The sequence below is a fragment of the Camellia sinensis genome, chromosome 11 (assembly GCF_055761805.1).
Source record: "Camellia sinensis isolate YWXY chromosome 11, ASM5576180v1, whole genome shotgun sequence".
In the NCBI taxonomy this organism is placed as follows: Eukaryota; Viridiplantae; Streptophyta; class Magnoliopsida; order Ericales; family Theaceae; genus Camellia; species Camellia sinensis.
This window is the reverse complement of record NC_138971.1, coordinates 9,157,400-9,182,476: the sequence shown is the minus strand read 5'-3', so window position 1 is coordinate 9,182,476 and position 25,077 is coordinate 9,157,400. Positions and strand designations below refer to the sequence as shown.

The following is a 25,077-nucleotide window of genomic DNA, read 5'->3' as shown; positions in this document are numbered from 1 at the left end:
GAGGAATTGCGACAGAGACGAAAAACACACGGAGAGAGACGACCTTCGAAGTGATGAAAGAGGAAGGAAAACGAAGCAAAGGAGGACATACCCAGAGACGACCTTCAAGTTCTTTTTCACCGTCTTTCTCCTCTCTTTCTTTGTTGACTAACAAGCTAGGTTTTTTGTTCATAGCCACCAACGATCCCATCTTTGACAGGATCGCGTTTCTCTCTCTACAGAAACGCGATTCTTACATGTTTCTTTCTAAGAAATGCGGAATCGCGTTTCTTACGAAGATTCGTCACCTAGTTGCATGATTCCTGCAACTAAGAGATGGACCATGAAAACTCCTGCGAGTAGACCCACGATCACTGTTACTAGATACTAATGCAAAAGATAACAAGGTAGAGGACCCAGAGGTGGGCTGTGCCTATCCAAAGGAAGAACGTAACAGTCGAGAATAGGCATTAGCAGCAGAAAGTAAAGTCTCACTGGCAAGAATCTGATCCTTGAACCCTCGCAATTCAGGATCTAAGCCGGAGAGTAAAGAAGCCATCATAAACTTCTCCTAATGTTGCTTCTATTTGTTCACATCAATAGTGAAGGGTCGATGCTGCAATAACTGATCCCACAAGGCCTTGAGATTACTATAATAATCGGGAAGGGACCGGCCAGATTGGCGCATGCAAGTTTAGAGAAGAGAAAGACAGGGAATGAGTGTGAGACCTCATCCCCTTTTATATTAAAAGTAAAGCGTAATTACAAGAGTGCCATTAGGCATGAATTATGGGCTAGCCCATTACAGCGAAGAAAAACAAACAAGAATAAAATATATAAAATAATGTTTCCTATTCTAATACTCCCCCTCAAACTGGTGCGAAGATATCTCTCATATCTAGCTTGTTGAGAATGTCATGAAATGATTTGTTCCCTATTCCTTTGGTGAGAACATCTGCTAGTTGGTCCCCAAACTTCACAAATGGAGTACATATGGTGCCACTGGTAAGCTTTTCTTTGATGAAGTGTCTATCAATTTCCACATGCTTGGTTCTGTCATGTTGAACCAGATTATGAGCTATGTTGATCTCCGCCTTGTTGTCACAGTATAGCCTCATGGAATTGGTCTGATGAATCTCCAAGCCTCTCAATAACAGCTTAATCCATAACAATTCACATACACCCTGAGCCATAGCCCTGAATACTGCCTCTGTACTGGATCTAGCAACCACGTTTTGTTTTTTACTACGTCAAGTGGCCAGGTTGCCTCCAACAAATGTACAATACCCAGAAGTTGATCGTCTATCAGTGAGTGATCCAACCCAATCTGCATCAATGAATGCCTCCACACTAAGATGACAATGTTTTGAGAAATAAAGACTCTTTCCAAGAGTAGATTTCAGGTATCTCAGAATTCTCATAATTGTCTCTAAGTGGGTAACTCTAAGAGCATGCATAAATTGGCTAACCATACTTGTTACAATGGCAATGTTTGGACGCGAGTGAAATAAGTATATGAGCTTACCCACTAGCCTCTGGTATCTCTCCTTGGCCACTGACTCTCCCCATTGATCCTCACTTGGTTTTAGAGTTATATCACATGATTTATCTCCAAGCATCCCAGTTTCCTTTAACAAGTCAAGTACATACTTTCTCGGACATATGAAGATGCCATCTTTGGACCTAGCTACTTCAATGCCCAGAAAGTACTTCAAATTGCGTAAGTGCTTGATTTCAAACTCCTTGGCTAGGTACTCCTTCAATCGAGGGATCTCTTCAATATCATCCCCTGTTGGAACAATATCATCCACATAAACAATTAGGACTGTAGTCTTACCACGTGAGGAGTGTTTCACAAATAACGTATGATCAGCTTGACTTTCCTTGAACCCATATCTCAGCATAACTTGAGCAAACCTTTCAAACCAAGCCCTAGGAGATTGCTTTAGTCCATAAAGTGACTTGCGGAACCTGCACACTTTACCCTTGGACTTAGCATCTTCGAACCCAGGGGGAATGTCCATATAGACTTCTTCTTCTATGTCTCTATGAAGGAAGGCATTCTTCACATCAAACCGATGAAGTGGCCAATCCAAATTTGCTGCAAGGGAGAGCAGTATTCTCACAGAGTTCATCTTAGCAATTGATGCAAATGTCTCCTGGTAGTCTACCCCATAAGTCTGAGTAAGTCTTTAGCAACCAGTCTTGCTTTATACCGTTCTATTGAACCATCTGGTTTGTGTTTTACCGTGTACACCTACTTACAACCAACTGGATCTTTGCTTTTTGGTTAACTCCACTAACTCCCAAGTGCCATCCTTGCTAAGGGCTCTCATTTCTTCCATCATGGCATGTTTCCATTCAGGAATAGAGAGAGCATCCTTGAAATTGTTAGGTAAACTCATAGAAGAAATTTTAGATAGAAAGGCTTTATATGAGGGAAACAGATTAGAGTACGAGAAATAATTAGAAATAGGATGTTAAGTACATGACCTAACTCCCTTTCTATTAGCAATAAGAACATCAAGATTTGAAAACTCAGGAATAGGAACATTATTAAGATCAGAATTACCTGGACCCTCAAGAGAGGAGGATGACTGTGGACACTCATCTGGAGAAGAAGTTGGCAGTAGAGGATCAGAAGTAATCTCTTGTATCTAGGTGACTTTTTGTCTATCCTTGTCCCTGACATAAATTTTGTCTTCTGCCTTTTCCACAATAATTGCTAGGTCAACATCCTCTATCTATTCAACCATTGGTGGTAGTGGAACAGGAATCTCTTCACACACTAAAGGGATGATTGTGACACTGGGAAGCCAGAAAGTAAGACTGTGATTCAAAAAAGGTGACATTCATAGAAACAAACAATTTGCGAGATGGAGGATGATAACACTTATAGTCCTTTTGGGTGGCAGAGTAACCTAGGAAAATACATTTAAGGGACCTAGGATCCAACTTACCATGAGTGGATGAATGATTATGAACAAAATAAACATATCCAAAGGTCTTGAGAGGAATAGAGAACCCAAAAGATGTGGACCCGGACAACTTGAAGAAGGGTTTGTTTTTGAAGGATTTGGGTGCGAAGAGGATTGATCAAATAAGTTGCAGTGAGAACCACTTCCCCCCAGTATGATCAAGGGACACATTTCAAAGGATAGACAACGGGCCACATCAAGGAGATGGTGATTTTTCCGTACTGTAACACCATTTTGTTGAGAGGTATTAGAACATGAAGTTTGGTGAATAATACCATGAGTGGCAAAATAACTGGCTAGACCAGAGTCAATATATTCCCCCCCAATTATCAGAACGCAAAATTGTTACAATTGCCCCAAATTGAGTACAAACTATTCTATGAAAGTTTTGAAACATAGAATACACCTTACTCTTGTCTTCCATAAGATATACCCAAGTGGCCCTAGATCAGTCATTTATGAAAGTAACAAACCATCGTTGACCTTTTAAAGACAAACCATGAGTGGCCCCATACATTAGAATGAATCAAAGAAAATGAAACTAAACTTTTATTAGTAGAAGGGGCAAAAAAAGTTCTGTGTTGTTTTCCAAGTTGACATGACTCGCACTGAAAATCAGACATTATTTTTCTCAAAAACAAAAGGAAAAAGATGCTTAAGTAATAAAAAAGAGGGATGTCCTAAGCGACGGTGCCACAACCAAAGGTCTTCCTTGGTGGATGGTAACTGAATAGTTGAATGAACCAGCTTGTCTGTTTGATCTAGGATGTAGTGACCATTCTCCTCTCTACCACTACCAATCCTCTTCCTCGTGATAAGGTGTTGAAAAAGACAATGATCAAGAAAAAAACATCACGCTAGAATTCAAATCACGAGTAATATGACTCAACGATAAAAGATTAACACTAAAATTGGAAACATGAAGCACAAAGGATAAAGGAAGGGAAGAGGTGGCATGGATTAAACCTTTCTCTGACACAAATGAAATAGTACCATCAGCAATATGCACTTTTTCCTGACCTGAGGAGGGTGTATACTCTGAGAACAAATCAGAGGAACCAGACACATGGTCTGAAGCACCAGAATCAATAATCCACGGCACAGTCTTATGAGAGAGTAATGCACTTGTAGAGGAAGCCAAGTTACTTGAATTGGCAAAGGAAGAAGAGGATGCACCTAAGACAGTAGTAGTGGCTCGACGGTCTAGCAGATAGCGAAGGACAATCTCAAACCTTGAGGCAGATAACCTAGAAACATCAGCAGCCAGTAAGACAACAAGAGTTGAAGGTGGTGGCTCAACCGCGTCAGAAAGATGTGCGAGCATTGGCCCCTCGACCTCTAGATTGGCTCGACCTACCCCCTCGTATACCAGGATGATCTCCCTGGCCACCAGAAGGGGTCCCATGCAGCTTCCAACAAGCCTCTCGTATGTCTCGAGGTCTACGACAGTAGTCACAAAAAAGATTATCCTTCTTAGATAAAGGACGAGAACCACGAGGCACATGCTCTCCATCTCGGGGGGATGCAGAAACCAAGGTAGAGTGGTCAGTGGTGGTAGAAGGAAGCATCGCGAAGCGGTGACTTTCTTCATTCTGCACATAAGCAAAAGCTTCCTGGAGAGAAGGAAGCACGTCCATACCAAGTATTCTACTCCGAACTAGATCATACTCCACATTCAGGCCTTCCAAGAACTTGAAGACCCGTTCCTGCTCCATAAACTTCTGGTAACCAGCATAGTCCGCGGGACAGACAGGTTTGTAATCCTGAAGGTGATAAAGTCTCTTCCACCCATTGCTAAGGAAGGTAAAATACTGGAGAACAATCATCTCATTCTTTGTCAACCTTTCAATGGAGCGACGTAACTCGAAAGCTTGTGAGAAGTTCCCTTTATGGGAGTAAGTAGAAGCTACAGCCTCCTAGATATCCTGTGCAGTGTCCATAGACAAGTAGCCCTCTCCAATCTCTGGGACCATAGAATGTATCAACCAATCCATGATGTGGGAGTTGGTAATTTCCTACTAATCATAACTTGGGTCCGTGGTGCTGGGTGCCTGTATCCTGCTATCAACATAGCCCATATTTCCTCTGCTCTTCAAAAAAAATAGTCAGACTTTGCGATTACCCTTGATAGTTTTGAACAATGAATAGAGAAGTGGTGATTTTAAGGCTATGATTGAAATTATCAGTCATAGTAGGAGGTATAATGGAACTCTTGCTCTTAGATGGCTGAGAAGTAGTGGACTCACTGGTGCAATCTGCCATGGATACTTTACTAATGAACCTTTCAAAAAACTAGTGCCAATCACGAATCCAATAAATGGTGGAGGAATAGTAAGCACAATGACCACAAGAAAAAAATATTAGAAGATTAAGAACTCATTTTTTTTTTTTTTTTTGAAGACTTAATACATCAACAAGCCTGTGGTGACCCTAAAACAGTTAGTCGAACCACACCAAGCCAATAAGAAGGCTGGCCAGCTAGAGATCGCCCCTCAGCAAAACCTGGAGAAGGCTGCTGAGGAGAAGAGCAGGAAGAAGTGAGACGTAGGAGAGGAACCTAGCAGCCAACAAAGCCTATAAGGCTATTGGGCAAGACCCAGGCTGAGAATGGCCAATCCGATGGCTGGGTGATAGCCTACAAGTGCCGACTGGTCTATTGGATGAACAAAGGGACTGCCGGCAGTGCTCCTAGGTGAAAAGGGACTGCCGGTAGTGGTGCTGGATAGGTGGGTGATGCCGACAGAAGAGAAAAAGAGGAAAGGAGAGGTGGGGTCGGGTTTTGGTTCGATACCATGTTAGTTTAGAGAAGAGAAAGAGATAGAGAATGAGTGAGACCTCATCCCCTTTTATATTAAAACTAAAGCGTAATTATAGGAGTGCCATTAGGCATGAATTATGGGCCAGCCATTACAGCAAAGAAAAACAAGTAAGAATAAAATATATAAAATATTGTTTCCTATTCTAATAGTGCATAGCAAAAATATGCTCATATTGTTCATAGACACGAGAGACATTACTCTAATTTGAAAAATATTTAGTAAGGGAGTCCCAAATTTCCTTAGAGGCATCACAAAATTTTATGGCAGTAGCAACATGTGGTCCAAACTATGTCAAATCCAACCCATAACACAGGAATCCTCACTACACCAATCATCATGAGCTTTGTCATCAGTGGCAGGAGGGAATTCGCTAATGAAGCGAGATTTCTTCTTGCCATGTAAGAAAATTTTGATAGCATGGGCCCAAGCCAAATAATTGGCACCATTCAATTTCTTGTAGATTTAGGCATGTCATCATGCTTACTCACAGCCATAGCCTTAGTCTCAATCTCAACCATGACAATCAATCACACAAAATACTCAACACAAGAGCACGAAGGTAGCAAAATCCCTGCAAGTAGGAATCACCCACAACAATCAATATAGATACTGGAACTAGCTCAATCAACAAGAATCCATGACAAAAGAGACATGAGTGGGGAGAACATATGTCTACCAAACAAATTCGAACCCAAATTCAACCAAAACAACAACCCACCAACTCAAATCAATACTTTAAGAGCAAACAGCCCTTGCTAGATGATTTCTGGCCCCTATACAGTAAATTTCAATAGGTATAAACAGGAAACTATGGCTGCCAAATAATTCTGAACCAGAGAGGCCAAAAAACGAACCAAACATCAACCCAACAGAAGTAAATCAACAAAATAATAGCAAATATCACTGGGAGAGTGATTTTCGGCTCCTATAGGTATGATTTCAGCAAGAACTAGCAAAAACAAGTCTCAAATCCAGATTTGATGAGTGGCACGAAAAACATTTGAAAATAGAAAACTCACATTAAGGATGACAAAAAAAATCCACAAAGTTCATCATAAATCTGAGGATGAAATTTCGAATCTTGGGGGTGAAGGACCCGTCTGTACAGTGCTTACGTCATGCTGAAATCATCGTATGACTGATGACATTAGCACGTCCTAGTCACCTCCAATCGAACTCCAGAGTTTGTAGAACACTTTCTAATGAAGAATAGATTGCGCTCCGATACCAAGTTAGAATGTAAAATAAAGAAATTTAGGGTTAGGATTTAGGAAGAAGAAGAAGAACAGAGAGAAATTTTATATATCTTGAATAATAATAATATTCTCAACTCTACATCAACAAAATATATGTACAAACCCTAGCATTGCAATATGACCTCGTATCCTCAACTTACGTAAATATTAACAGAAGAACAAGAGAACAAAAATAACTATTCTAACAATGATTTGAGGGAAAAATGACAAGTGAGCTGCTCCTCTCCCATGCAAAAAAAAAATCTTAAAATGTTAAGAAATATTTACCTATATGAAAAGCTACAAGTGCAAATATTTTAGCCCGAGTTTAAATGCATTTAGTTTTATGCCTTAGGGTCTCAAGTGCTGCTTGATATGGATATCTATATGGTTTGAAATTAAGTAGCCCAGTCATGGACATGCGACACAATATGAAAACATTCACACGATGATTTTAAAAAAAATGAAAGACCTGATATACGTAGGACATGTTAAATATATATTTTTATAAATTTATTATATGTCAAATAACACTAATTAACATTTAAAAAGTCATATATTCCATAACTTAAACATCAAGTTATCATTTGTGTAATAATTGCATTTTAAAGAATACAAAACAACTTTAGGACACATTAAAATTTAGAGCATTAAAATGCACATCAAACATTCAGCTTATAAACGTTTCAAAACATATTTGCATTCACAAATTGTAGTATGAAGAATACAGAACATTGTTGTCACTGTGAAGAGATTCATTTCATAGGCCGTGTTCGGAGAGTTCAAGAAGTGTCGCTGAAGTGTCTGAGAAGTGTGGTAAAGTGTCCGATATTATGAATTGAAAATTATAATTATGAGACGTCGAAGAAGTGTTAGATATGCTTTTTGGAGTGTCTCCATAGAAGTGTACATTCTTCTTAGGTTTGAAACGTAGAAACTTTATTCTTACCTTGCAGCAGAAAATTCCTGCTAGGATATAACCTATCCGGAAGATCCTTGTTCTCTTTCTTTTGTAGGAAAGCGTTACAATTTCACCATGTGGTGGAGTTGATGTGAAGCAATAGTCCCTTTGGGAACCGATGCTGTAAGCTGGGGTGGGATGTGAGTGATAGACGTTCTTGGAAGACAACATGGAACATGAGAAGCTACCCTGAAAAAAGAATTCATATTAATTTCCCATACACCAGCTAAATTATGAGAGAAAATTGTTAGCATATTATATTAAGTGATATTATATTAGCCGAAAGGTAGCCGAAAGATACACTAGGGTCTGTCTGTAATCATTTTATGCACTCAGGGATAGCACTCAGGGGGATCATCTTGTAATTGCATTTCTTGTAAACCCTAATCTTAATCTATAAATAGGGGGTGATATTCTATCATTCTCCAAGCTGGTTACCCAAGCTTCATGGTATCAGAGCTACACCTCTAGGGTTAGGGTTCAAAACATACCTAGTTGGATCATCTACTGGGTTGATCTCCTTCAGCCGTCCTCTGCTTCATCTTCGTCCCTCCGCTCGTCTGCTTCGTCTTCATCTTCGTCTGCTCGTCTGCTCGTCTGCTTCGTCTCTGCTTCGTCTGCTCGTCTGCTTCGTCTGCTTCGTCTGCTCGTCGTCCTCATCTCCCTCGCCTTCCGCCATCGCCCTCGTCGTCCTCATCTCCCTCGCCTTCGTCACTCTGGTATCTCACACCCTTGATATATATAAATATATGTATATATATGCTGATATATATTAATATAACCTGATCATATATATTTATATATATAAATACATGTTTATATAAATAAATCAATATATATATATATAACCCAAAAAAAAAAAAAAAAAAACACAAAAAACACAAAAAAACACAAAAAAACACAAAAAAAAAAAAAAAAAACACAAAAAAAAAAAAACACAAAAAAAAAAAAAAAAAAAAAACAAAACAAACAAAAAAAAAAAAAAAAAAAGAAAAAAAAAAAGAAGAAGAATGGTTTCTTAATTTTTTTTTTGTTTTGTTATGTCTTTATAGTAGTCATTGTGCCTGTTATCTCACTACCACCTTCCGGGTTTGTGATTATCACTAGTTTTGTTGCGGGTTCGGTAGTATTGTATTCATGACAGATTCCACCAGTGTGTCTCCTTCTTCTCAAACACCAAAGAGTGAGAGTCCCATTCTACCTACTACCATGACTGAGAACCCCAACCCGAGTCTGAAAATCACCACCTCTCTATTTAATGGTCAAAACTACCTAGCATGGTCTCAAAGTTTGACTTTGTTTTTGAAAAGCAGAGGAAAGATGGGGTATATTGATGGCAGGATACAGGCACCTAGTACCACTGACTCAGGATATGACCAATGGGAGATTACCAACTCTTTGATTATGAGTTGGCTTATCCATTCGATGGTTCCAGAACTTGGTGAGGGCTACTTGTCTATGGAAACCGCCCAGGACATTTGGGAGGCTGTGGCTGTTACCTATTCCCGCAAAGGAAATTTTTCACAGGCATTTGAGTTGCGCCGCTCTATTGAGAGCTCACTTCAGGGGGAGCAAACTGTTCTTCAATACTTCACTTTCCTTACCAACGGCTGGAAACGCCTTGACCACCTGGAAGACTATAAGCCCGTTTGCCCTACTGATTCTATTGGGTACAAAAAGTTCATCGCCCGGGAACGGGTCTTTAAATTTTTGGCCGGCTTAAATGTGGAATATGATCCAGTTAGGGGTCGAGTTTTGAGTATGGATACTCTTCCTTCACTTCAGGAGGCATTTGCCTATGTACAAAATGAGGAGAGTCGCCGGTCTGCCATGATGTCCCCTGTCTCTACTGACCGTTCCGCATTACTGTCTACTCCTCGAGATGGCCTCAGCCTGCCTCTTTCGTCTGCTAATAAGGAGTCTGTATTCTGTGATTATTGCAAGAAGCCGCGGGATACTCGTGAGACGTGTTGGAAGCTTCATGGGACTCCATCCGGGGGTCGAGGTGATCGGTCTGGTTCTCGAGGAGGTCGGTCAGGCCAATCTAGAGGACGTGGTTCATATTCCCGGGCTCATCAGTCAAGTACCGTTGATACCCTTGAGTCTAAATCTACTTCTGTTACCCCAACTTCTGATACTGAACTAGAGGATGCTTTGCGCCAATTGTTGGACCGCCGATCTTCTACTACTCTCAGTACCGCTTCCTCGTCCTTTGCCCGCTCAGGTAACTTAGCATCTTCTCCTTGTGCTTTCCTGTGTCATACATCATTGCCTTGGATTATTGATTCTGGTGCCTCAGATCATATGTCTGGCTCCTCTGATCTTTTCTCTGTCTATAAGCCCTCTTCAGGTCAGGACAAAGTTATGAGTCCTGTGCCTCCTATGGAAGAACCAGTTGTTCTTGCACCACCCGCTACTACTGTGCTTCCTATGGAGGAACCAGTTGTTCTTGCACCACCCTCTTCTACTGGGACTCTAGAACCCACTGTCACCAAGAATACGGATGGGCATGTTTATGTCCGGGACATAGACAGAAAACAAGTTAACTGGATACACGGGACCGTTTCTGCTACCCCACTGCCATCTCCTGCTTCTGATGAGAGTCGAGGTAACTTTGAATCTCTCGAGTCCATTGATCTTGATATTCCTATTGCCAAGAGGAAGGGTGTGAGATCTTGTACTCAACATCCTATCTCACAGTTTGTATCATACTCTCATTTGTCATCCTCATACAGAGCGTTTGTGTCCAATATTTCCTCTGTTAGCATTCCTAACCATTTTCAGGATGCTCTTGCTACCTCTGAATGGAAACTAGCCATGATTGAGGAAATGAAAGCACTTAGGAAGAATGGCACTTGGGAATTGACTGAGTTACCTCCGGGCAAACGACCAGTGGGATGTAAATGGGTATATACTGTGAAACACAAAGCAGATGGGTCTATTGAGCGTTACAAGGCAAGACTTGTGGCAAAAGGGTTTACTCAGACATATGGCATTGATTATCAGGAGACCTTCGCACCCGTGGCTAAAATGAATTCAGTCAGAATACTTCTCTCTCTAGCAGCTAATCTGGATTGGCCGCTTTATCAGTTTGATGTCAAGAATGCTTTTCTTCATGGTGACCTCGAAGAAGAAGTATATATGGACATCCCTCCGGGTTTTGAGGATCATCAAACAGAAGGCAAAGTATGCAAACTTCGAAAGTCATTATATGGTCTCAAACAGTCTCCAAGGGCTTGGTTTGAGAGATTTACTCAGGCTATGTTTAAATATGGCTTCAAACAAAGTCAGGCAGATCACACATTGTTTGTGAAACATTCCTCACACGGTAAGACTACAGCACTTATTGTTTATGTAGATGACATAGTTCTTACAGGCAATGATAGTGGGGAAATACCTCTGTTGAAGAAATATTTAGCTAAAGAGTTTGAAATCAAAGACTTGGGCAGCTTGAAGTATTTTCTGGGAATTGAAGTTGCTCGCTCTAAGGATGGGATATTTATCTCACAGAGAAAATATGTGCTTGACCTGTTGAAGGAAACTGGGATGCTTGGCTGCAAGGCATGTGCCACCCCCCTGGAACCCAATCAGAAATTAGGGGATGATGAAGGAGGAGAAGTTGTGGATAGGGGGAGCTATCAACGACTAGTGGGTAAGCTCATTTACCTATCTCACTCCCGTCCTGATATTGCTGTTGCTGTCAGTATAGTTAGTCAGTTTATGCATGCTCCTCATCAGATTCACCTTGAGGCTGTCATGAGAATCTTGAGGTATTTGAAGTCTGCTCCTGGTAAGGGTCTGTATTTTTCAAAGTATGATCATCTTCGTGTAGAAGCCTATACAGATGCTGACTGGGCTGGATCAGTATCTGATAGGAGATCAACTTCAGGGTATTGCACATTTGTTGGCGGCAACCTAGTTACTTGGAGGAGTAAGAAACAGAATGTGGTTGCCAGGTCCAGCGCAGAAGCTGAGTTTAGAGCTATGGCACAAGGTGTGTGTGAACTTTTATGGATCAAATTATTGTTGCGTGATCTAGGTATTGATCAAACGGACTCCATGCGGTTATACTGTGATAATAAGGCCGCCATCAACATCGCTCACAATCCAGTTCAACATGACAGGACAAAACATGTTGAGATTGATCGCCACTTCATTAAGGAGAAACTCACTAGTGGTATCATTTGTACTCCCTTTGTCCAGTCTGGTGAACAACTTGCTGACATTCTCACCAAGGGGATTGGCACTAAACCATTTCATGACATATTAGTCAAGCTGGGCATGAGAGATATCTTCGCACCAGCTTGAGGGGGAGTGTTAGCATATTATATTAAGTGATATTATATTAGCCGAAAGGTAGCCGAAAGATACACTAGGGTCTGTCTGTAATCATTTTATGCACTCAGGGATAGCACTCAGGGGGATCATCTTGTAATTGCATTTCTTGTAAACCCTAATCTTAATCTATAAATAGGGGGTGATATTCTATCATTCTCCAAGCTGGTTACCCAAGCTTCAAAAATTACATCAAATGGAGAAGAAAGGTTATTTTTGGTTTTCTCTGCAGAAAATTTGAATATGATTTTCTATTTTAGATGGTTTTCTTGTTATGTAGTTGAAAATGGTTGTTTTTTTTTTTTTTTTCCTGATCAATGATGCTTGATTTTTACATTTTTTTGGGATAAGTAATGCTCAATATTTTACTTTAGAAGCAGCAAAATAGGTTGAAAGCAGAAAGCTCTTTTTTTCATTTCAATTGTTTGTTCTGGAAAGAGCAAAGTGACAACTCTTGATAAATGATCATTTCTTCATGGCCTATAATGCCCTATTTTTGTTGCAAAGACTACGGCAACAGATCTTTGCACTTTTGAAACAGCAGCAGCATGAACTCCCCCTATTCCCCAACAGTTGTTGACCAAGTTAACAATTACTACTCTTTTAGCCTGTCACTCTCTCCAGTTGATTTTTCATGTCTTCACTCTTCATTCCTGTATTTGCTCGTCTGTTTTTGCCTTTAATTCCTTGTTACTTCTTGTCAATTTCTCACCTCTCCTCTCTTAAAGCCTTTTGAAGTTAACCCCAAGGGGTTGGCCGAGTGGTAAAGACTTGAGGATAAGATCCAAGGTCTCGAGTTCGAGTCACTCCAAGGGGCCATTGGGGTTTGCTCGGTCATTAACTTCGGGCCCTCAGGATTAGTCGACAAAAAAAAAAAAAAGAAGCCTTTTGAAAGCTTACATTGCATGCTGCAGCGAAAAAAATTGCATCAAGGGATTGTAGTAGAATCTGATTTGTATAAGGTTGACTCCAATTGGAATGGTTATTGGGAAGAAACATTAACTGAAATTTGCCCGCATTAATCCTTCATTTGTTCGTAGGTTAGTCTACTTGTTTTTAACCCCTCTTAGATATTATGGTTTTACATGTTCTTTCATTGACCCAAATAAAGGATCTTCAATAGTATCATGCTATGTATAGTGCTGTTATTTTCATGCAATTTCTAACATTCATTCCACCTTTCTCTCTGCCTTTGTTTTTCTTTTGGCAACGAGTGTAAACAGGGCTTCGCCCCGACTAGGCCCTGGGTACATGTAAGCCCCATTTGGTAACACTTATAACTTATATGTCTACTTATTTGACCTATTTGATTAAAGTAAGTTGACTAATGGTGTTTGGTTGCAATTTTAGATTATAGCTCCCAAATAAGTGAGTTTCTTGAGCTACAATTTGTAGCCTTTTCAGCTTATTTAAAACCCTTAAATAATTATGGACAAAAGAGTCCTATCTCTTTTGCCTTAATTATGACTTTTGAGGGCATTTTGGATTTTTCACGACAAAAAAACTACATGACAACTTATTTAACCAACCATGTTCAACTTTTTTGTTTTTATTTTTACAGATTACGAAAAGCTGCAAAAAATCAAATTTATAACTTATTTTAATTCTTTTAAGTTAATAATCTAAAAAGTTATAATCATAAAAACTTACTTATTACTTATAAGTGATACCAAACGAGGCCGTAATCCCCTCAGCCCACACATACTGCCACTGTGCACAGGCCCTGGGTGTGGTCCCAAGGGAGTCCAGCACTTCATATGATTCGACTCTCTCTTTTCTTATCTATTGTTGAATGATTTTGATAGGTGATTCTAATGTGATGAACAGGTAAAGATTAACATTTGCCAGTTCTTCAAGGGGTACTTGGAGGGTCGATTTGACAGTTGGTCGTGGCCTCAGTTACTGAAATTGAAAGATTGGCCTCCATCTAATTCCTTTAAGGAACGCTTACCTCGTCATGGTGCTGAGTTTATCAATTGTTTGCCCTTCAAGGAATATACACATCCTCACATTGGTTTTCTCAATCTTGCTGTCAAATTGCCAAAAAATATTTTGCAGCCAAACTTGGGACCGAAAACAGATATTGCTTATGGGGTTGCTCAGGAGCTGGGGCGTGGGGACTCCGTGACCAAGCTTCACTGTAATATGTTTGATGTGGTACTATTTGTTTCTTTAGGTTTCTGGTACTGTAATTTTGCACTTCTGGAAAACTTCTATTTAGCTGGGTGGACTTTTTGGTTGTCTTGCTTCCCTTTATGTTATTTGCAGATGTTGTGGTTGGTTGTCGTTTTTTTTTTTTTTTTGATAAATATGTTGTGGTTGGTTGTTAAGCATAGGTTAAAGGGTAATCCAGGTAGATAAGAGCCGAATGAGTTCATTCATCACTAGTACTGTTATGTGTAAAGTTATGCTGAGGCAGGCTTATGCTTTTTGTAAAAAAACTTATTACAGGACATCAATCCCATTTATCAAAATCTTTATGATATATATACACACACGATATGCATGTGTGTGTATATCTGTATGCTTATATTTACGTATGTAGGTTTCTATGTCTTTGTAACAATATACCCGATCCCTAAATGAGGGCTTTAATAACATTATTGTAGCAATCTTCTACACAATTGTGTTTTATATGATGGAGATTTGAAGCCATTGTAATGCTATATAACATTACTACGACTGTCATTCTGTTATTAGTTTTACATTAATTATGTATAATAACCTTGTTTTTGATCTTGTAGACTTAATAAACTAATGCCAATATGTTCAGAAAATTTACTAGTGATATTGTCACAACTGCTATGTCAGTATATGGCCGAAATGGAAGCTTGCATCACTGACCTTATGTTTTGAGGCAGGCATAGTTGACCCTTAAATTCTCCATTGTGTCAAACTTGGCATTTGTAGTATTTCCATTTCCCATAATTTTTCCCCTCTGGGGAAAAGGGCTCTTAAATCTAATGATTGGCTGTTTCAGGTGAATATATTGACTCAGGTTAATGCAGTAAATCTTGCACCGGATCAGCTTTCCATAATAGAGAAGTTGAAACAAAAGCACTTTAACCAAGACCAGCGAGAAATTTTTGAGAAGCAGCAGCTTTCCCAATTAATGGAGAAGTCTGGGCCAGGTGATTCTGGTATTCAGTCAAGTACTGATGCTGTTGCTGAAGTATCAAGCTGCTCTGAAGTTTCTATTTTGGGTGGTGGTGGGTCTCATAACATGCCTTTAGATGATAGACAATATGATGATGGTGGTTTTGTAAATGCTAAAGGAGTAACTGAACAAGCAGGTGAAGTTGATCTATACCACGATTTAAATGGTGTTGTGTATAAGAAGCTAGATAAAGAATGTCATTCTGCTTTTTTATCAGAAGAAGATAGCAACATTGAGGATGAAGCATATGTAAGGACAAGAAAAGGTCCTCAAATTAGAAAGCGGAAGAGAGGGAAACTACTTGCAGCTATGCGAAGCAAGTCCAAGAAACTGAGAACTGAGATTGAGAAAAAAAACAGCAAGGGGACGAGCCAAAGGTGTCTCACTAGAGAAGGAAAAGATGATGTATCCAATACCCAAGGATCTACTGACAAGGCACAAGGTATTCCAATCAAGGAGGTAGGAAAAGATAATTCTGAGAAAGTAAACAAAGGCCATCAAAATAGAGCTCAAGCTTCTAAAAGGAGTGAAGTGAAAAAACTGGACGAAAACAAAAGTGGGAAGAGTGCCGAATATTCAAATGCACGAACATTTTTGGAAGGGTTGGAACATGCAGATGGAGGCGCTGTCTGGGATATTTTTAGGAGACAAGATGTTCCTAAGTTGCAAGAATATCTTAAAAAGCACTTCCGTGAGTTCAGGCATATCCACTGTTCTCCATTGCAGCAGGTAAAACTTATCCAATGACAAGTTGGGGTATGCAGCTTTTAAGCATATTATATAATGCATGTGATGTGATGTTCCATTTTGAGCATTATTAGTTTTCTTTCTACATGTATTGACCTGATTTAGTTAATTATTTACTGTTTTCTGTAGGATTGTATAACACTACAACATATAAAAGTTTTAGAGATCAAGTTTTTTTTTTTTTTTTTAATCTCTAAAAGTATAAATTTTGTTGCTAAAAACATTTAGGGACTAATTTCAGTTGTCATGAGGACAGTTGTTAAAAGGTTGTCCCAAAAAGTCAAAAAATGAGCTTTTAGGGACAAATTTTTTAAAGTGTCTCTAATAAATGCACTTTTAGGAACAAAATAACTTGGTCAAAAAAAGGTTTGTTTTTTGAGACACAACTTGTGGTACCAAAAGGGTAGTAATTCATCACTATATGTCCAATTTTGTCACTAAAAATAAAATAATAACACTTTTGGTGACAAATATTTTGTCCTTAAAAAGTGATTTTGTCCCTAAATTTTTGTCTCTAAAACCTTAATTTCTGTGTTTGAAGCAAAACTATTATGCTTGTTTTCACAATGCAGAACTGTTTAAGTTTATAAATATTGCATATATATATGTATGTAACTTTTAAAAAAACATGCATGTACAACACGTGATATTTACTCTTAATATTCTCTTCATGGGAAAAAAGGAAAATGTAAATGGCTAAGAAGTACAAACACATGACATGACATGACATTGACACATAAATTTTTTAAAATGCAAGACACAACACACAAAATATAAAATTTCATTTATTTATTATATGTCATATTTTTTAATATTATATAATATTTTATGTCAAATATTATTCTCATCAAATTTATCAACCTTGGCTATGCTATTCTAGTGAGGGAAAAAAAAAAAAAGAACAAAGGACATCGCGTGTCCCAACGTGTCCAATTCCTCTAGCATGTTTGACACTTGTTCGGAATGTGTCTGACGCATGTCTGTGTCCGGTACATGACCTTGGGAGGTGTTTGTGCTTCATAGGTAAAAGGATTTGATCTTAACCAAATTGAACCTTTGGATCCCAATCAATTGGAGTTCGTTACATGAACTTTTTCCGCTTTTCCACGCTGTCAAGAGCTAATTGCTCAGTTAAATTTTAAAACTTCATAACCCTTTTACTACAACATGTTGGAATGGGAAATAAGTGATTGTATTTTATGATTCTTATTTATTTCTTTGATTGGTGTAATGGGTTGGCCCATATATTATGCCTTATGGCACTCCTGTAATTACTCAATATTATTAACATAAAAGGGAATGAAGTCTAACTCATTCCCTAATTCCTTCTCTTCTCTAAACCTACATGGTATCAAAGCCAAAACCTTAGCCCCATCTCTCTGTTGCCTTTCCTCTCCCGTCAAAACAGTCCAGACCATCAAAACAGTCTAGACCGACCACTGTAGCTGTCACAATCCAAAACCGCTCCTAAGAGTTTAGGAACGTAACTGGCCAGTAATCTGTGGTTACCAAAGGCCTGCTTAACAGTAATAATAATTAAACAATAAAAAGGGCCGGTAGAAGCCTGTACATATTAAAACATAATGTCCAAAGAGCTATGAAAGCGTAAATGATCAAACAACTTCCATATGAACATATATACCAATGCACACATAAGTCCAAGTCCATATCCAACATACACATAAAAGCTTAAGTCATAAACATCCAAGACATGTTAGGGAATTAAATCCTACGCCCGAAACAAAGTATAAAACATTTACTTTGACATTAAACAACTTTCCAAAAAGGGTGGAATTAGATCACCCAAAAAGCCTTGACAACAACGGATCGAAGCCTCGTAGCGAGGCACAACGGTTGGCTTGACAAAACGAAATCGGGGCCAACGCTGCCAGCTCCGTTCGGGTGCCTGATTACCTATATACATATATATACACAGTGAGCTAAAGCCAAGTGAATAACAAATGTGTAAAGGGGTTAAGAATTTTAGTATTTAAAACAGTCAATTGCATTAGTAGATCATTTGTGTGATCAATATCTCATATTTCATATCATATCTATCATATAGGAATCATAGCAGTCATACGTGGTACATCCAGTAGCAGAACAGTACAGTAGGTCTTAAAAGACCGAACAGTCAATTGATGACCATCAAAACAGTAAACAGTAGTTCCAACATTGGAACTGACAGAGATCTCTATAACAGTAGTAGTAACAGTAACAGTAGTAGTAGCAGCAACAGTAGCAGTAGCAGTAACAGTAACAGTCAGTTGCTATGGATGCCACGAGTACAATTCTTAAAATAGGACAAACATTCATTTAATAAACAGTATCATTTCAGAAAGCAATACAGTTAATCATTCAGAAAATAATTCTAATTGAGCATAGCTTTACAACATTGTTATTCACAGTGGGCTCCGTGGAACACGTGCTAAAATGCACTAAAGACGCAACTTCTGACTTAAACAAACAAATTCAAGCACAATAACTCAATTACATCCACGTCGGATTCAATCATTCTATTTCTATTCACCTCGTTGTTTATTCGGTCAATTTCTATTGATTGCTCACTTGTTCGGTTCTAATCGGTTCTAATTTTCATTCAATCACTCATGAGATGCAATGCATATGAAAAACACTTTTAAAACGATGCAAACGGAGGCCCGGAAGGTGGAAAAGATGAGCGAAAAACATGCTGGGGCTGCCCAAAAGGGCCGCACGTGCGGAGGGCTTGGCCGCACGTGTGGGACCATTGCCGCACGTGCCCCCCGCACCTGCATTTATTTCAGTATGCACCACCAATCTGCCCTGTTTTCAGCACGTGCGGGGCCCCAAGCCGCACATGCGGTGTTGGGTCTGTTTGGGTCCGAAAATCTGCCATGTTTTGGGTCTTCAATGTCACCACGTTTTGGTGTCAATTTCACATGTTTCAACCCATAGATTTGTATCAACAACCTTGAATTTGGACCCTCAATAGTAAAGGGAGATCAAACTAGAGATTAACACTTGAAATCAACTCCCAAAGTTTTAATTTGCAAAGATTACATTTCGATTGAATTACAAAACAAACTCATGAAGAAATCATTTGAGTTCATGAGGCTCATGCATGAAGTTATGTCTAACTACTAGCAACAACAAGGATATGAAGAATTTACGTCTAACTACTCATTTATGCCATGCAAGGTGAATTTAAGATTTAATTCACTTATTCCTTTCATTTAAAGTCATGCATGCAACAACCTTCTTATTACAAGAACTAATCTTTCTCTTAACCTATATTTTTCTTGGTTAATCTTGAATTCCATAGTCATGAGCATGATTCTTCAAATGCATGGATTAGAGTGGAGAAATCTTACCTAGAGTGGGTGAATTGTGAAGAAGAAGGTGTAGGTGTATGTTTCCTTAAGCCTCTCCTTTACTTCCCTCTTTCTGCTCTTCTTCTCTATGTTGAACTCTAAGTTGAACTCTCACCTTCAAAGCCTTTCCTTCTCTCTCTCTCTCTCTCTCTCTCTCTCTCTACGTGTCTGAATAGTGTAAACCCAACAAGACCCACTGTTTGCCTTACACCAGCTACATAGATGCATAGATGAGTAGGACACATGCACACCTTATTGTATTCAATTTCTTTCTCTCTCTTTTTTTTTTTTTTTTTTTTTTTTTTTTTATTAATTTTTCAATTCATGCAACTAAGGCTAAGAAATTAATTAAAATTAACTTCACGTAAATTAAATTAATCTCATCATTTTATGGCATAAAGCAAACTGAATTTAATTGTCCTAATGTGGATTAGGCTCTATTCCTATTCAATTACTTAATTTCAACCTGATAAAATTTAACGAGTCAGATAGGTTTAATTCATATGACACATAATAACAATACCAATACAATGTCAATCAATACAAGCATGTATCATATGGCACAAGATCCACAATTACCACATAACCATATAAATAATGGTAAGCATATAATTAAGATAATTAATTTGCTTAATTAGGGAGATGGTTGTCATAGTAGGCCACACCCAACCTACTTACAGTCAAACCCTAGTCCCCACACCCTTGCCCAGCTCTCTCGACAGCCTCTTAGGCATCGTCGCCCGTCCTTATCACTTTCTAGGGAGTTGTTGGCAGTCCCTGTGGCTTCCTAGGGGGTTGTTGGTAGTCCCTTTGGCTTCTTAGGCCTCTGTCGGAACTCCCTAGGGGGTCGTCGGTCGTTCCTCTGGCCATCTGGGCCTCGTCGACCAGCCATCTATCTGCCTCTGCCTCTGTTGCCATTTTCGACTTCAACTCTTGCCTCTGGGTCCTTCGTCTGCCTTTGTCTCCCTTTGTTTTTAATGGTTGGCTGTTAAACACTTGTTAATTCTCTTTTACACACAAAAATAAATAAATAAATAAATATGATACATTAATTTAAAAAAAAAAAATCATGATTCTTAATTCTTTATGAGTTTCTAGTTCCTATTGTGCTTGTTTCTTCATTCTCATCTTTCGGGCTTGTGATTGACATTGTGGTTGAGGAATAGTTCGTAGCGTCCCCATGGCAGATTTGACTAGTGAATCTACTACCTCTTAGCCCTCTCAGGGCAAGTGTTCTGTCATCTCTTCTACTATGACTGATACCCTCCACACTGGCCTTAGAATCACCACCTCTCTATTCAATGGTCAGAATTACCTAGCGTGGTCGCAAAGTCTGACTATTTTCTTGAAGAGCAGGGGGAAGATGGGATATGTTGATGGGTTGGTTCAGGTATCTAGTATCATCGACCCTCATTATGACCAGTGGGAGATCATCAATTCTCTGATTATGGGCTGGTTGATCCATTCTATGGTTCTGGAGATTGGAGAGGGTTACTTGTCTATAGACACTGCCCAGGATATTTGGGAGGCCGTAGCAACTACTTACTCCAGGAAAGGGAACTTTTCATAGGCTTTTGAGTTGCGTCGCCCCATTGAACGGTCGGTACAAGGTGAGCAGACGATCCTCCAGTATTTTACCTTACTTAGCAATGGGTGGAAGCGGCTTGATCACCTTTAGGATTACAAGCCTGTCTGTCCCACTGATTCTACTGGTTATCGGAAGTTTGTGGCGCAAGAACAAGTCTTTAAGTTCTTGGATATGATCCGGTTCGGAGTAGGGTACTTGGCATGGATGTGCTTCCTTCTTTCCAGGAAGCCTTTGCTTTTGTGCAGAATGAGAAGAGTCGCCGTTCTGCGATGCTTCCTTCTGTTACTACTGATCGCTCGGCCTTGGTTTCTGCACCCTCTCACGATGGTGACCATGTAACTCGTGGGTCTCGTTCTTCCTCTGAGTAGGATAATCTGTATTGTGATTATTGTTGTCGACCTCGTCACACACGAGAAACTTGTTGGAAGTTGCATGGCACTCTCTCTGGTGGCCGAGGCGATTGTCCTGGTACTCGCGGAGGTCGGTCTGGTCCTAGAGGCCGTGGGGTCAATGCACAAGTCCACTTTTCAGACACTGTTGAGCCATCATCTTCTTCTCCAGTTGTCTCTTCCGCTGCTAATGTTTCGGGGTTATCTGCCTCGGATTTTGAGATTGCTCTTCGCCATTTGCTAGATCGTCGCGCCTTCACTTCTGCTATAGGTGCACTTTCTTCTTCCTTTGCCAATTCAGGTAACTTAGCTTCCTCTCTATATGCATTGCTATCTCATACGACTGTATCATGGATTATTGATTCCGGTGCTTCCGACCGTATGTCTTGCTCCTCTAATTTATAATCTGAGTATAACCCCTCCTCAAGTCAGGAAAAAGTGCGTATTGTTAATGGTACCATTTTGTCTGTGTCAGGGAAATGTTTAATTCATGCCACCTCTTCCCTTCCTTTGTCTTCTATCCTTCATGTGCCCAATTTCAGTGTTAATATTTTATCTTTGCGTCGTATTACCCGTGACCTAAATTGTAACGTGACCTTTTTTTCCTGATCATTGTCTTTTTTAGGACCTTATCACAAGGAAGAGGATTGGCAGTGGTAGAGAGGAACATGGGCTCTACATTCTAGATCAGACAGACAAGCTGGCTCATTTCTTTATTCAGTTACCATTTACCAAGGACGACATTTGGGTGTGGCACTGTCGTTAAGGACATCCCTCTTTTTTATTACTTAAGAATTTATTTTCCTCTGTTTTTGAGAAAAATAATGTGTCAGATTTTCAATGTGAGTTTTGTCAATTTGGAAAATAACACAGAGCCTCTTTTGCTCCTTCTATTAATAAAAGTTTAGTTCCTTTTTCTTTGATTCATTCTGATGTATGGGGCCCATCTCATTTTGTGTCTTTAACTAGTCAAAAATGGTTTGTTACCTTCATAGATGATTGTTCTAGGGTCACTTGGGTCTATTTGATGAAAGATAAAAATGAGGTTTTTTCTATGTTTTAAAACTTCCATAAAATGGTTTGTACTCAGTTTGGGGCGGTTGTCAAAATTCTACGTTCTGATAATAGGGAGGAGTATATTGACTCTGGTCTTGCCACTTACTTTGCCACACATGGCATTATTCACGAGACTTTTTGCACTAATACCCCTCAACAAAATGGTGTTGCAGAACGCAAAAATTGTCATCTCCTTGATGTTGCTCGTTGTCTATCCTTTGAGATGCGGGTTCCTCGATCCTATTGGGGGGAAACGGTTCTCACTGCCGCTTATTTGATTAATCGTCTTCCTACCCAAGGTCTTCAAAAACAAACACTTCTTCAAGTTTTGTTTGGGTCTATCCCTTCCGGGTTCTCCATTCCTCCTAAGACTTTTGGCTGTGTTTGCTTTGTCCATAATCATTCACCCACTCGTAGTAAATTGGATCCTAGATCTCTTAAGTGTGTTTTTCTGGGTTATTTTGCCACCAAAAAGGGTTATAAGTGTTATCATCCTCCCACTCGCAAATGGTTTGTCTCCATGGATGTCACTTTCTTTGAGTCTCAGCCTTACTTTCCGACCCTCTCGGTCTCACAGTCATCCCTTTAGGGGGAGCCTTAGTGTGAAGAGATTCATGTTCCACTTCCGCCAGTGCTTGAACGGATAGTGGATGATGAGCTAGCAGTTGTTGAGGAAAAGGAAGCAGGCAAAGTTTATATCAGGGACAAGGACAGACAGCAAGTCACCTAGATACTAAGTCCAATGGTAAAGTATGCAGGCTCCGAAAGTCACTTTATGGGCTAAAGCAGTCTCCTAGGGCTTAGTTTGAAAGATTTGCTCAAGCTATGCTGAAATATGGGTTCAAGCAAAGTCAAGCTGATCACACCTTGTTTGTGAAACACTCCTCAGATGGTAAGACCACAGCTCTTATTGTCTATGTTGATGATATTGTTTAGACGGGAGATGATGTTGAAGAGATTCCTTGTTTGAAAGAATACTTAGCCAAGGAGTTTGAAATCAAAGACTCAGGCTATTTGAAGTATTTTTTGGGCATTGAAGTAGCTCGATCCAAGGATGGCATCTTCATATGCCAAAGGAAGTATGTACTTGACTTGCTAAAGGAAACTAGAATGCTTGGAGGTAGACCATGTGATACACCTCTAGAACCAGGCCAGAAACTGAGTGAGGATCAAGAGGGAGATCCGGTGGACCGGGAGAGATACCAGAGACTAGTAGGCAAGCTCATATACTGATCCCATTCACGTCCAAACATTGCCATTGTTATGAGCATGGTAAGTTAGTTTATGCATGCTTCTAGAGCTTCCCACTTGGAGGCAGTTATAAGAATCCTGAGATATCTGAAGTCTTCTCCTAGAAAGGGTCTCTATTTCTCGAAACATGGCCATCTCAGTGTGGAGGCATTTATTGATGCAGATTGGGCTGGATCAGTCACTGACAGACGATCAACTTCCGGATATTGCACATTTGTTGGTGGCAACCTAATAACATGGCGAAGTAAGAAACAGAATGTGGTTGCTAGATCTAGTGCTGAAGCAGAATTCAGGGCTATGGCTCAGGGTATATGTGAGTTACTCTGGATTAAACTATTGTTGGGTGACTTGGGAATCCATCAGACTGACTCCATGCGACTATACTGTGACAACAAGGCCGCAATCAACATAGCTCATAATCCAGTTCAACATGATAGAACTAAGTATGTGGAGATTGATAGGCACTTCATCAAGGAAAAACTCACTAGTGGCATTATATGCGTTCCCTTTGTGAAGACTGGAGGCCAACTAGCCAATGTTCTTACCAAGGGGCTAGGGAGCAAACCATTTCATGGCATTCTCAACAAACTGGGCATGAGAGATATCTTCGCACCAGTTTGAGGGGGAGTTTTGAAATAGGAAATAAGTGATTGTATTTTATTATTCTTATTTATTCCTTTGATTGGTGTAATGGGCTGGCCCATATATTATGCTTTATGGCACTCCCGTAATTACTCAATATATTAATATAAAAGGGAATGAAGTCTAACTCATTCCCTAATTCCTTCTCTTCTCTAAACCTACACAACATCCCATGTTAGTTTAGGTCTTCTCCTCCCCCTAGTTTTTTCATTAATGATGATCATAGTGCTCTTCCTTGTCGTTGCATTTACTGATCTTCGTTGTACATGACCAAACCATTTTATGTTTGTTCTCGCAACTTAACTTCAATTTATGCTACTCCTTCCATTTCACGTGTATTTATTTCTAATTCAATCTTTTCTAGTCTTCCACACAGCCATCTTAGTATCCTCATCTCAACTACACTTATTATGAATATATTGTTTTTTTGTTGCCCAATATTCCCTGTCACATCTATCATTGATGGCAGGTTTCTCATCTTAGCATCTCTAACAGGTCTCTTAACTTTCTTGTAAGCCCATTTATATCTATTAACATTTTTCTATTTTTGTTCTTTTATCATTTTTTAGAACATTTTATTTTTTATT

General features: G+C 39.5%; 1 protein-coding gene across 10 annotated transcripts in view; it reads left to right on the top strand.

Annotated features, from left to right (window-relative positions):
* The window catches only part of LOC114268310 (lysine-specific demethylase JMJ27), a 64,208-nt gene that overhangs the window by 19,422 nt on the left and 19,709 nt on the right, over window positions 1-25,077 (top strand). For 7 of the 10 annotated variants that reach the window (XM_082893558.1, XM_028209464.2, XM_028209454.2 and 4 more), the window contains 2 exons: window positions 14,135-14,464; window positions 15,288-16,193. In XM_082893558.1, the coding sequence (XP_082749684.1) occupies window positions 14,135-14,464; window positions 15,288-16,193 (1,236 nt within the window). The remainder of the gene's footprint in view (window positions 1-14,134; window positions 14,465-15,287; window positions 16,194-25,077) is intronic. The other 3 variants (XM_082893560.1, XM_082893556.1, XM_082893557.1) reach the window with 2 other exon arrangements.